Raw genomic sequence first — 14,637 nt, 5'->3', positions numbered from 1 at the left:
ATCACTTAAAACATGTAGAAATGCAAAAAAAAAAAATTCAAATATTTTTTCAAAATGGCCACCATAGCGGCCATATTGGATTTTGGACCAAGTCCAAAATCTAATGGCACGATCCTTGGACCATACCTAATCCCCCCACCAAGTTTCGTCGAAATCCGTCGAGGAGTTTTTCCGTAATACTGTTCACAAACAAACAAACAGAAAGGGGTGAAAACAGTAACCTCCGATCTTCGATGGCGGAGGTTAATAACTGCTCAAAATGATTACCATCCTTGATTTTATGTTAAAAATTTGTCAAGTCCCAGATTTGTTCTTTCAGCAATTTTGGTGAGGCCATAAAATCTGTGCTATCAGGCACACATGGTGTTTGTCCAGTGTAAGAAACTCATGTCATCTTTGACAGCTACAACGAGCTGTCGATAAAAGAATGCGAGCATATTCGTCCGGCTGGCACAAATGGCTCTGTTGAGCTGGCCGTGATGGACGAAACTGTCCCAATACCTCAACAGATTGACAAATTCTGGAGCTCATCTTACAACAAATTGAATCTGCTGCTGCTTGCACATGACATCGATGCGTGATGTCAAGGACACAGCATTGGTGGTGAATAGCATGCTCGCAAACAACAAAGCCTTTCCAGCATGCCTCATCGAGCAGCCCAGAGTTCACACTGCCAACCTGGCAGAACTCAGCAACTGGATGGAGGCGGTGGATGCTCACATCATTCTACACATCAATTGGGCTGTCGAGAGGGGGTGCAATCATGTCGCAATGATCTCAAATGACACTGGCAGTGTTAACACTCAAAAGCAAACGACACTTGCTGCTGCGCTACGCTCACTACCTTATGACGAAGGGTCTGAAGGAGTTATGTGTCCAGTTTGGGGAGGGTGAAAAACAGCAGATCATACATCTCTTGACACATCCTTTCTGAGAAATTAGGTGTCACAATCTGGCAGGTGCTTGTTAAAGCACATGTTACAACTCGTGATGATTACCTGAGTAAAATGGGTACGAAGCATGTTGCTGTGGCATGCAATCCTCTGGCTTATTTAGCTAACTGTGGAGAGTTCCCCATCCTCAGTGAGCATGATATCCAGATGGTGAAGCTTTTCTTTGTCCAATTATGGTCAGGCTCAAGGACCAAACCGACAACCTCGATGTTTGATGAGCTGTGAATTGGGTGTTGCACTCGAAGTTACACTGTCAACGGTCTCGATGAGCTGCCTCCTACATCAAGTGTTATCCAAGGGCATATCAGAACGTCATCTATGCGATACGTCATGTAGTCACCCTTCTTGTCAATCACAATGGGAACATGTTGGATCCGACTGATTTTGGATGGCATAATGTGGAGGGTTCTCTCAAGCCCACTGAGCACCTGAAACTATTACCTGTGCAATTTCTGGCAACACGTAAATGCAGTGGTAAGTGTGACACCGGGTGCTGTGGCCCACTACAGCCCATGAGCCATTGGTGCCTGTTGAGAACCCCAGGAATCATGGATGGATGGAGAAGGATGGTAAGCTGGTTCCCATTTGGACCACGCTGCCCCTCGCCAAGGACATCTTCAAACTCGATGTGAAGTGCACTTGCACAAAAGTTTGTTCATTGTGAAAATGCAAGAAGGCTAACTTGAAATGCACACGTCTGAGCAAGAGCAAATGCGCTAAATAGGTGAATTAGAACAGTTTCCAGTGCAAATAAATATATGGCCCATTTTTAAACTTCGCCATCGAAGATCGGACGTTACTGTTTTCATCCCTTTCTGTTTGTTACTTACGAAATCTAAAGATTTCTAAAGATTTCCGGAATTCCGAAATCTAAAGATTTCGTAAGTATATTGATGCCTTCCGTTTCTGTTTGTTTGTTTGTTTGTTAGTTTGTTTGTTTGTAGGCACGATAACTCGAGAACGGAAGAAGTTACCAATGTCAAATTACACCACGTGATTCAGGAGGGTGATGGCTAGTGCTGATTAGATTTTGGTCAAAATCGGTCAAAGGTCAAGGTCACGGTGAGGTCAAATATTCGATTTTTGATGGTTTGGTACAGATAACTTGAGAACGGAAGAAGCTACCAATGTCAAATTACACCACGTGATTCAGGAGGCTGATGGCTAGTGCTGATTAGATTTTGGTCAAAATCGGTCAAAGGTCAAGGTCACAGTGAGGTCAAACATCCAAAAAATGATAACTCGAGAACGGAAGAAGCTTCCAATGTCAAATTACACCACGTGATTCAGGAGGGTGGTGGCTAGCGCAGATTAGATTTTGGTCAAAATCGGTCAAAGGTCAAGGTCACAGTGAGGTCAAACATCCAAAACATTCGATTTTTGATGGTTTGGTACAGAATCATCGTAGAAACTTCTGGTTTGTGTCGCTACCTTCTCAAGAGACAGCTTTTATAAGACAAGGTCAGAGGTCAAGTTGACGATTTCGTAAGTACCAGTCTATGACTGCTTGTTACTTACGAAATCTAAAGATTTCGTAAGTATATTGATGACTTCCGTTTCTGTTTGTTTATTTGTTTGTTTGTAGGCACGATAACTCGAGAACGGAAGAAGCTACCAATGTCAAATTACACCACGTGATTCAGAAGGGTGATGGCTAGTGCTGATTAGATTTTGGTCAAAATCGGTCAAAGGTCAAGGTCACAGTGAGGTCAAACATCCAAAAAATGATAACTCGAGAACGGAAGAAGCTACCAATGTCAAATTACACCACGTGATTCAGGAGGGTAGTGGCAAGCACTGATTAGATTTTGGTCAAAATCGGTCAAAGGTTAACGTAACGGTGAGGTCAAACATCCAAAACATTCGATTTTTGATGGTTTGGTATAGAATCATCGTAGAAACTTCTAGTTTGCGTCGCTACCTTCTCGAGAGACAGCTTTTATGAGACAAGGTCAGAGGTCAAGTTGACGATTTCGTAAGTACCAGTCTATGACTGCTTGTTTGTTTGTTTGTTTGTCGGCACGATAACTCGAGAACGGAAGAAGCTACCAATATCAAATTACACCACGTGATTCAGGAGGGTGATGGCGAGTGCTGATTAGATTTTGGTCAAAATCGGTCAAAGGTCAAGGTCACAGTGAGGTCAAATATTCGATTTTTGATGGTTTGGTACAATTAACTCGAGAACGGAAGAAGCTACCAATGTCAAATTACACCACGTGATTCAGGAGGGTGATGGCGAGTGCTGATTAGATTTTGGTCAAAATCAGTCAACGGTCAAGGTCACAGTGAGGTCAAATATTCGATTTTTGATGGTTTGGAACAGAATCATCGTAGAAACTTCTGGTTTGCGTCGCTACCTTCTCTAGAGACAGTTTTTATTAGACAAGGTCAGAGGTCAAGTTGACGATTTCGTAAGTACCAGTCTATGACTGCTTGTTTGTTTGTTTGTGAACAGTATTACGGAAAAACTCCTCGACGGATTTCGATGAAACTTGGTGGGGGGGGGGTTAGGTATGGTCCAAGGATCATGCCATTAGATTTTGGACTTGGTCCCCCCCCCCAAAAAAAATTGTTAGAGAAAAAGGAATTTTTTTTGCATTTCTACATGTTTTAAGTGATTTCCAACCCCCCCCCAAAAAAAATTGTTAGAGAAAAAGGATTTTTTTTTGCATTTCTACATGTTTTAAGTGATTCCCACCTCTCCCCCTCCAAAAAAAATTGTGAGAGAAAAAAATTTTTTTGCAACTTTTTTCAACAAAATTTCGATTTCTTTTTTTTGCATTTCTACATGTTTTAAGTGATTTCCAACCCCCCCCCCCACCCCCAAAAAAATGTTGGAGAAAAGAACTATAACTCTCAGCACTGTTGACATATTTAATGAATAAGATACAAGGTTCACTTGAGTGACCCAGCAGTATTGGTGGCGGAGATTTTGCACTCTCCCGAGTGCTCCCTCTCTTGTTTTCAGCTGTTTTTGGATTGCATAATATTGTTCAAGTAGTTGTTAACCACTGGTGGAAATCGATTCTGTTTTAGTTTTCAGGACATATTTCACAACCCAACCAATCACTTGTTCTACCATTTAAAGATAAATAAAAAGTTTCAGTATTCGATCACGTCCAAGTATTGCTGACAAGTGTATCAAATAACATGTTTTGTGTGGATTTACTCCGACACCGTCAAAATGGCGGCTTCTTGTGTCAATAGTCGCCTGGGGTGGGGGGAGGGGGAGTCGGGTATGCCCCCCATGGGTGCTGATCATTGTCCACTTGGACCAAAAATGTTCTATAGACCTCAACCTTCAAGGCAATACCGAAAGTAAACGTTTGCATCAACTTGAAATGAAAATTCACCGATGCCGGGCACCCCACTGAACCTCCTCTGTCTACCTTCAGTGGCAGAGGTAATAACATAACAGGCCACAAAATAATTTGACTGCCAGCTCACTGTGTCCTCCCTGATGGGTTTTGCTATGTTAAAATATTGTTTACTTGTCTTATTGTTGAAGATTATAATGAATGGATAAAATAATATACAGTTGCAAAGGTTTTATTATCATGGTTTATCAGAAATTTAAAGAGGGTTTTCTCTTGCACGGTGTTCTTTGTACGTGATGATTTAGTAGATGTTTAATAAGTGTGCTTTCTACTCTTTCTATAATCATCAATTGTCTAATTTTTATTATTGGCCCCCCTCCATGATTATGCTCAAAGCAACCCCATGCACTATTAAAACCAAGCAATTAAAAACCAACATTCATTTGTTGAACATGCAGAGAGAACTGTTGCCGTTTTTCTTTTTACAAGTTCAAATGTGAAGACACTCACTTGAGCGTTTCTGCCAGGAAGAAGCTTTGCTGCACATCGTCGTGCGTCGGGTGGTTGGCGTACACGTCCTTCACGCCAGAATAGCCCCCCGCTACTCGACAATGCTTTTCAATAGCCTGAAGAGGGAAGGACATGAACTTTGACCCACAAAGCTAAGCAGGCAAAGCAACAAGAGGCCGAACAAAATCCAATGATTATAGTGAGATGGAGCCAACCCCTACACACCCCCCCCCACAACATTTTTTTTTTTTTGAAGAAACAACTTAATGAGTTAGACAATGCACAACCCCATCCCGACCCAAACCCCAACCCCTGGCTCCAAATTTCTACTTTTAACACTGACAATAGCTAATTAAATAATAATGTGCACATAATAGATGAAAAATTAAAATAAAAATGTCACACAGTGGACATTATATTTTTTTAAGAACTCATTAATGAAACACAAGTCTTGTTTCCACCACGTGCATCACCTTTTGAACACACAGCGAAAACAAACCACTACTGAAGCATGGAAAATGTCTCTGGAAACGAGCACAATCACACCGAAAGCAATGGCATCGATTCTATAAGGGGCAAATATCTCACTTGGCTGCAACAGCAATTCACGTTAACCAAAAGTGAAACATGAACAAGGAATGGTACAGAACGGTTCACTTACAAATACAAGCGAAACAAATTAACATTCAGGAATATGTTCAACAGGAACGAATGAACATCAATGAGGGTTAAGACAACCAAATGCACGTGCTGGACAAAACAGTCATTCAAACAACATCGAGGTCACACTGGATAAAAACAAGTCACAAGGTTAATGTAATGTGGGAAGTAGAAATTGTCAGCAACAAGTGCAAGAGATAATTTAATACATCCCTTAACTTGTACAGGGAATTCAATTTTGGAAAATAAATAAATAAATCCAGAGACGTTTCATGGAATGGCCCCAATTCCCTCGTCCCTTACAATGATTGTTACATCCCACGGATACAAGTATCATTGCCGACCAACTGCATCCCATTTTGCTTTAATACCATCCTGATAATGAGACTATAAACTACAACAACCGAGACCTCATCCTCCAAGGCCATACCCGACTAGTTTTATCAGGCAGAGGCAAGCGAGCGCTAGCTGTCGTATTATGGGAGAGACATAGTGACCCGATTTTAACAAATCCTTCATCGTCCTCATTTAGCCCGTTTCGGTCCATTGCAGGAAAAAGGCCTCAACATGATTGTTGGAGATCTATCTGTCTGGTGTCGCTCTCATCTCGATGCTGCCTCCATAACATTTTGTCAGCTCATCTCTTGATCTATTACTTGGTCTTACATCATTTCGTTTTCCATCATGAAGTGATCGAACTGTTCATCTTTTCACCCATTCGTTGTCTCCACTCTCCATCACATGTCCTGTCTATTGCTGCCATTGAGTATTTTCATCTTTTGCAGAATATCTCTGACTCCACCCAATCTTTCCTCTTCTATTGTCATTTCTTCAGTTGTATTTTAAAGGTTGTTCCTAACATACTCCTCTCCATATTTCATTGAGAAACTGCTGGTCTTCTTTCGATGTATTACCTGTGCCACTCAAGGTGAACAAGGTTATGTTTTCACCCATGTTTGTCTGTCTGTTTGTCTCTCATCAGGACAGCTCAAATAGTTATGGACGCATTCGGACGAAGCTTGGTGAACAGGTTGGGTGTGACAAGGACAACTTGATTGAATTTTGCTGAAGACCCAGATCTGGATCCTATCATTAAAAAATATATATTTCAAGTGATTCTTCATGATTGAGAGACAGGGCCAAAATGATATATAGCAGGATATCTCAAAAAGTTTTGGATGGATTATGACAAAGCATGATGGAGCAGTGGATAGGTGACAAGAACAAGCCGATTAGATTTTGGTTAACATTACGAAGGCTGGAAATCTTTCTGACCTGAATTTAAAAAAAAATAAGACCACACATCCTGAAGCTCACCTGGATCAGGAGCAAGTCACTCAAATCGCCTGCAGACCCACTTATAGACCCTTATTTTTTAATGCCGTGTACAAACTTTGGTACATCAAAGGTGATGAAGGTTGTGGTCAAGTTTCATCGAAATCGTATGTGTAGTTTCAGAGACGACAGCAAATACCTATTTTGGAAGGTCAAAATCACCCACCCCACCCCCGTAGACCCCTTTAATGAGCGCAGATTTTTATACAGTCAATAAACTTTGGTACATCATGGGTGATGAATGTTGTGGTCAAGTTTCATTGAAAATGTTTGTGTAGTTTTGGAGAATGCCTGGTGTTGGCTTAATGGTTAGGGTAGTGGGCTTGGGATCCTAGGGTCCTGAGTTCAAATCCCGCTCAGCTGTTGAATTAACACCAGGTGGGGTTGACTCTGCCTGTCATCCTTCCGAGGTCGGCAAAATGAGTGCCAGCATGCTGGTATACTGTGTCGGAGTGGCGACCCGTCCAGGATTGTTCACAATAGCCAAGGAGACTGCTTCGGCAGCACCAACGCTCTGCACAGAGTATGGTCCTAATGGATGGATTTTGGAGAAGAGAGCAAATAGCTATTTTGGGGCGTGAGAGGTCAGGTCAGGTATGGGAGCATGCATCGGAGCAGGGCATTGCTGTGTCCACTTTCCGCCGGTACTCCAGGGGCCTCCGTCTGGCCATCCCCCAGGCAGATGCCTGGCCCATCCCCATCTCCTTGAGATGCTGATCAACCTGTTGCAACCACGAGGCACGTGGTCGGTGTATTGGCCTGCTCCACTCATGAGGCTCCCTCGCTGAGAGAATCTGGTGAGCAGGATCAGCATCAGGAAAACGAGCCACATGTCTACACAGCCACAGCTGACGCTCACGGACGATGCAACAAATCTCATTTGAGTCTCTCTCAGCAACCGCTCGTTGGTCACAAAGTCCGACCAGCGATAGCCAAGGTTTCTCCAAAGAGACCTGGTACCAAAGGAATTAAGTCTCCGTCTCAGATCCCTGGTCAGAGTCCAAGTCTCACATCCATAGAGCAAGACTGGAAGCACGAAAGACCTGAAGACTCGGACTTTCGGCCTCCTGCACAGGTACCAACAGCGCCACACCCCATGATCCAGTGAATCCATGACTCCCCAGGCCTGATCCAGACGCCTGTTGACCTCTTGCTCACAGCCAGCAGAGACATGAATATCACTGCTAAGGTAAGTGAATCTCACTATGACATCAACAGCCTCACCACAAGCAGGCACAGACAGGACGGCAGCATCCAAGAAGTCATTGAAAGCCTGGATCTTAGTTTTGACCCAGGAAAGCCGTAATCCCTGCGGCTCTGAATCCTTATTCATCACCTTGAGGGCCCCCAAAAGGATATCTCGAGTGTCCGTAAAGATGACTGCATCATCTGCGAAATCAAGGTCAGAGATCTTGACATTCGCAAACGATGCACCGCAGCTTTGTCTCTCTGACATCCACCCCAGAATCCAGTCCATACAAGTACTGAAAAGTGTGGGGGCTAGTACACACTCCTGATGAACTCCAGTAACAACTGTAAATAAGTCAGAGATGGTACCACCACATCTCACAGCACTCTCAGTACCAGAGGAAAGTTCAGACATCAGATCGATCAGTTTTGGTGGCACCCCATGAAGACCAAGAATCCTCCAGAGGGTATCCCAATTCACTGAACCAAGCGCTTTACAGGGATCAACATAGGCTGCAAGCAGCCCATGCCGAAACTTTCGTCTGCGTTCTGTGAAGAGCAAGGATACGGTCAATCGTTGACCTCTTTTGTGTAAAACCTGACAGCTCTGGACGCTGGTGCTAAAGCAGATGGTGGTGAGCCCTATCAAGAATTATCCGAGCAAAGACCTTGCCCGGCACTGAGAGCAGCGTCACCCCTCGGTAGTTGCAGTCTTGGCGATCACACTTCCCTTTCCAGAGAGGGACAACAAGGCCTTTCTTCCAGTCAGTTGGGATGATGCCTGTGTCCAGGCAGAGCACAGAACTTCACGCAATGACACGAGTACAGCATTTCCACCAGCTTTGAGAAGTTCAGCATGGATGCCACAGACCCCAGGAGCTTCACCTCATTTCAACCGGTTCACCGCAGCCTGCATTTCCACAAACGAAGGTGGACCATAGCTGACTGGAGGGTCAGCAATAGGGATTGTAACACCCCTGACGTGCAACTCGACAGCTGGTGTATCAACCTGGTACAACTGCTCAAAGTAACTGGCCCAGCGGGCCTTCACTTTGGACTCCTCTGTCAAGAGCCCACCGCCCTCTGCTCTAACTGCAGTACACCGAGGGATGGGCTTGGATGCGCGGATTCTCCTGTAAGCAGGACGAGAATCACTTGACCGCAGGTGCTGCTCTACCCCCTCACAGATTCCTCGCACATAGGCCTCCTTGTCCACCCTTAGTGCACGTACAGTTTTACGCCTCAGCTCCATGAACAGCACAGCTCTGCCATTCAGCCTGGCCCTGCAACTCTGGTCAATGGTATCCAGTGTCCCTTGAGAGTCAAAATTCTTCTTCGCCCTTCGGTGAGTTCCAAGACATCTCCCGGCAACATCAAGGACGGTGGTCTTGAAGGCACTCCACAACTCTTCAGGATCCCCCAAAGCACCCAGACCCCCCCCCAAATCTCTACTCAGCCTGTTCGCAAACTCCTCAGCTACCCTCTCATCCTTGAGCTTGCCAACATCCAGCCAAGGCTGGGATGGTACCATTCTCCTGGATTAAAGGTGCAATTTAAGAGTTTCTCCAACAAGCCGGTGGTCAGTATTGAGGAACTGAGCACTCCGGTAGAACTGAACAATCTGACCCGGGAATGTAACCCCGTGGTTTCCTTCCTATCATCAAGGATTGGGGGTCCCGAAGGCTTTGCCCCAATCCCGTCATTGGGTGAGCTACCCTGCGAAGGGAAGCTGCACAGGAGGTACTCCCACAGAGTGGGATTGCAGATTTTTTAATGCTTCTAGAATGTTTTGTGGAATGAAGGGTTTTACAGTGGCTGGAGTGCAAATCCTGCCACCAACCTCCCAATAAGAAGTAACCCAACTGCAGGAGGACGTCCACAGACACAGTCAGACACTCGATATGGATGGCGGTTGGCTCACAAGGAGCTCCTCCGCTCTTCGACAAACCTTGCATAGAAGGGGGGGTCAAAAAACCCCCACATAGACACCCTTAATGAGCGCAGATTTTGATGCGGTCAATAAACTTTCTTTTGGCATCACATAGGAAGTTTGTGGCCAAGTTTCATCAAAATCATGACTGGTTCAAACTATAATGACTGAAGTGTTTACGGACTCACTGACTCACTCACCCTACAGACAATGCTTGATTGCATAAGCTCACCGGACTAAAGTCCAGGTGAGCTAAAAGAATAAATCGGTCAAAATGACTGTTTGGGCCTTTGTAGTGCTCAGATCCAGATGCAGACTGGCCTGTCAGTGGGATAAAAAACCGTAAACTGTCTAGCCTGGCAGAAGGATGCCCTCGACCGAGTGCCGTTCTCGTTCCATCATGAACTCATTGACCTTCTATTTGAAGTAATATTTACCATAAGGATTCCTTCCTCGTTTGATTCTTCTTTTTATTTCTCTGGTGTCATTGTTCTTTGATAGACTGATGGTTATTTTTGGTCCACGTTTTTGCCTGGCTTTGCCCAGTTCTTCTCGCATTTCCTCCATTGTTGGCAGGATCAAGTGAAATGATTATCAGCAAAAGGTAGACAGTTTAGGTGTTCTCCATCGATATTCACTCCTTCAACATTACAGACATGCTGCAATTAGTTTTAGAGATATTGTCTCACAAATACCCTCCCAATATTAATCATAGCAATAGTTCAGTGAAGTGTGCTGATAGCTTGGGAATTAAATATTCATGTTAGAAGCCTTGTTATTTTATAGCTGTTAGTATTGCATTTGGGGTCTGACAGGATGGCCTAGAGGTATGCACACTTATCTCTAAGCAGAGGAGTCTGGGTTTGAATCCCGACCCAGCTCAACTGTCATTTCGGTGTTTCACAGGCAGGGCGATTCATTACTGTAAGTAACGTCCCTCGGATTGACGTTAAGCAGGCATCCCATCTGCTGGCATTAGTTGATGGATCTAAAAGATCCCACAGTGTCCTTCACAAAGAGCAGGTGAGCCATTGCTGACACCCTGAGAAAATTACAAAATTCCTGCCCTAACTAGCGCTGGGAAGGCAATAGCAAACCACCCAGTATAACCGTGGCTCAGGAAGTTGCCTCATTGGCACCGGCACTCTGTGAACAGTATGGTACATCAGAGAGAAAGAGTACTGCATTTGGTTCCACCGAGTCAAAGGGTTTTTCATCGTTCAGAAAATCATGAAGAAGAAGAATAACAAAAATTCTGCTTTGCTCTTCAAAAGCTAAGTCTAAGCCAGTTGATTTTGAGTCTCCCTGTTGCAACTATTCATCCTTTACATTGTTGAATGGTGTTATGTTGAAAGGAGCTTCAAGTTTCCCATCTTGGTTTACTTGTTGTTTGTGTCTTTCCAATAGAGATTGCACATTAGACTAGCTTCCATCCTTGTTTTCATTCCCCCATATCTCTGCTCTCTATTCTCTTCCATCACCACAAAACTGTTATTATCTTGCCAAAACGAAGTTTTTGCAAGGTATGTTAAGACCCGGTCACACCTTGACGTTTTAGCCAACGTATGCCGATTTTTGAATTTTTTTTCTAAAACGCTGGCACACGTTGAATACGTTATGGGTAAGTTTTGATAACATTGAGAGCACGCTGAAAAACACTGCCATACGTCGTTGTACGTTGGCTTTAAACGTTGTACTTTTTGGTTGTCCTCAAATTTTTTCATGCTTGAAATTTCACGACGTATGCCGGCGTATGACTCGCACGTTCCGCAACGCTGGCCACAAGTTGTATGCACGGTCTGCGATCGTTGACAGACGTCAACACATGCTACTTGTAAGTTAATCATAAGTTGAGACACGCCGAGGTAATGTTTAGCGTACCCGAAACTTATTTCTAACCTATGATTAACGTGTAGTTGGCACGTTACGCGATCGTTGCCACACATCGACAGACGTTACTTTTAAGTTACTCATAGGCTGAAAGACGTCGGTATAATGGATCGTCCTTGCGTCAGCGTCCACGGCCACGGCCAGGACACTTATTTGCAGCATTCTTCAAACTTTTCTTCGGCATGACGAGGATGTTCACACTTCGATGTCTAGCTTGGCTATGATTCCAATTGTCCATCGGCAGCGTCTATTTAAAATAGTCGAGTTTGAGCGTTTTAACACGTTCAGAAGAAACGCTTCAAATTTCCAAACCCCAGCGTCAAAAAACAAAGGCGAGTGACAGCAATTTAAATCGTTCATTGTAAACAATGAAAATAGTTGAGTGGTACCGTTTAAAAGTCGTTGAGTGTAAAAAAATCCAATTGTTGAGCGCAAGCGTCTACTTTCAATAGTGGGGTTTGAGCGATTTAGCACGTTCAATCGAAACGATTAAAATTTCCGAGCGCCAGCATAAAAAAACAAAGGCGAGTGACAGCAATTTAAATCGTTCATTGTAAACAATGAAAATAGCTGAGTGGTACCGTTTAAAAGTCGTTGAGTGTAAAAAAAAATCCAATTGTTGAGCGCAAGCGTCTACTTTCAATAGTGGAGATGCAGCCATTTAAATCATTGAGTTTATCATTTAAATCGTTAAATCGTTAAACGCAAGGACGATCCATCATAACCCACACCCTCCCCCTCACACTCACCTACTACTGCCAACATGAACAAACTACTACTAATACTAATACTAATACTGATACTGTTACTGCTGACATGGACATCGACTCAAAAAGGACTCGAAAACACTGTTGGGTTCCCCTTTTATGAACACCATTTTTATATACCAATTCCCAAAACCGCTGGGAACACGTCTTTATATGGCAGTTGTAAGCTAGAAACACGTTCATTTATTTTTTTTGTCGACCAGAAGACGTCTTTGGAATACGTCTACATACGTCGATGTGTGTTGGGACTACGTAAAGAATTGGTTCAAAGCACGTCAAACATAAGTTAGAAATAAGTTTCGCGTAAAAAAGCCATTACCGCGATGTGTTTCGACTTATGAGTAGCTTATAAGTAGCCTTTGTGGACGTGTGTAAGCGTCCACATATCGTGTGTAAAACTTATCCCCATCGCATGCGGAACGCGTGTCATACGCCGAGTACGTCGTAAAATTTTGAACATGTTTAAAATTTCTTGACGTACTCTACTTACTACGACGTATGATAGCGTACTTTAGCGTTCTACTCACGTATACCAAACTTACTCATACCGTATTTGACGTGCCCCAACGTTTTAGACACATTTTTCTTAGGTCGGCATACGCTGGCAAGATCGCCAAGGTGTGACCGCGATGTTGTCACTTCCATTTCTACGGCAGTTATGATTCGAATCGTTGTGAGTCAGCCTTTTAATAGGCTACGTCACGACATCGTCGGCGATGCGTGCAACGCGCTATGCCTAAGTTAGACTATCGTTGGGCATCGGTTGTGTAGGCCGACAACAGGTTCAGCATTCGTTGGTATAAGTTATCTATAACACAATGAAACGTTCTGTGTCCGTTACCAATGCGTTATACATAAGACCAAGTCGCTATGGATACGTCCGAATCTTTAAAAAAAAACATCAAAAGTTCAACGTAAGCCAGCGTTTTAGATACATTTTAATACGTTGCCATCGCTGGCTAAAACGTCAAGGTGTGACCGGGCCTTTAGTCAGCTTGTATGTTTTTTGTTTGTTTGTTTGTTTGTTTGTCTGTAATCACATATAAAAAAATTCTGCAGAGCACAGTTATCATTGGAAATTTTTGTAACTTCACATATCAGAGTCCTATAGAGGTCCCTTTCAGCGCACAAAATTTTGAAGGTCAAGGTCAAAGGTCAAGGTCACTTTGTCGCAAATCAGGGGAGTCGACGAAACCCTTATTTTTTGAGCAATTTTGATCGGATTGTCTTCAAACTTCATGGGAATATAGTTCATGGTCTGGCGCTCAGCTGATTAATTTTTGGTGGCGATTGACCTTCATGGTTAGCGCCTAAGGTCAAACATATTTGACCCCAAGGTCAAATTTTCAAGTTTTAGGAACCATATCGTGTAGTATCTCAAATTGAACACCTCGATGAGTGCTTTCTAGATATGTCAAGCTTGAGACATTATGACGTCATTTGGTGACGTTATGAGGCAAAAGCATATTTTTCATGGTTACTCTGTAGAACGATTCTCATTGGAATCTCTCGTAGGCAGATATTCCTCAAGGAGTTGCTCCTGGTGGATAGCAGCTCTGTTCACCTCAGTGTGACCTTAAAGAAGTCACACGTGGTCACCTTTTGGCAAGATACGGGTCACCCTTCAGGTGACATTGGTTTATTTAAACCCTGTAGACATACTTTGTGTTAAGCATTGTACAACCCTTACCCTGTCGAAAGTTCTGCGTCAAATCCTTAGTATCCCATGTGGTTAGGATCCTTCCTTCCAATCTCCATCTCCACACTCTGCTTAACTTCCTACCTCAAATTCCCTTGTTACCACCAGCAAAGTCATGTTAAAATACGCCTCCCCTACTTCCACAATTCATTTTTAAGGCAACAAAACTTTTTGATAAAAACACCCCCCGCCCCCCCCGTCCCCGTCCCCTTTTCAACAAACCTGAACAAGGCCCATAAGAGCACGCAGACCCAGCTTACAAGCAATGGTACACGAGACACACAATTAAATTACATTAAGAAATCAAAACTAATCATTAGAAAGAAACGGTTAAACAAGGCAAATTTGGAAAAGCTATCCTCAGGTTTAGAAGACGGTCTCTTGG

General features: G+C 43.6%; 1 protein-coding gene across 5 annotated transcripts in view; it reads right to left on the bottom strand.

The window, feature by feature from the left end:
• The window catches only part of LOC147034400 (mannosyl-oligosaccharide 1,2-alpha-mannosidase IA-like), a 106,507-nt gene that overhangs the window by 25,115 nt on the left and 66,755 nt on the right, over positions 1 to 14,637 (bottom strand). For all 5 annotated transcript variants that reach the window (XM_085882342.1, XM_085882344.1, XM_085882355.1 and 2 more), the window contains exon 11: positions 4,784 to 4,899. In XM_085882342.1, the coding sequence (XP_085738468.1) occupies positions 4,784 to 4,899 (116 nt within the window). The remainder of the gene's footprint in view (positions 1 to 4,783; positions 4,900 to 14,637) is intronic.

The sequence above is a fragment of the Eptatretus burgeri genome, chromosome 1 (assembly GCF_056783735.1).
Source record: "Eptatretus burgeri isolate ZD-2024b chromosome 1, Ebu_testis_v1, whole genome shotgun sequence".
Lineage (NCBI taxonomy): Eukaryota > Metazoa > Chordata > Myxini > Myxiniformes > Myxinidae > Eptatretus > Eptatretus burgeri.
The sequence above is the reverse complement of the archived record's forward strand: the minus strand, read 5'-3'. Positions and strand labels throughout refer to the sequence as shown.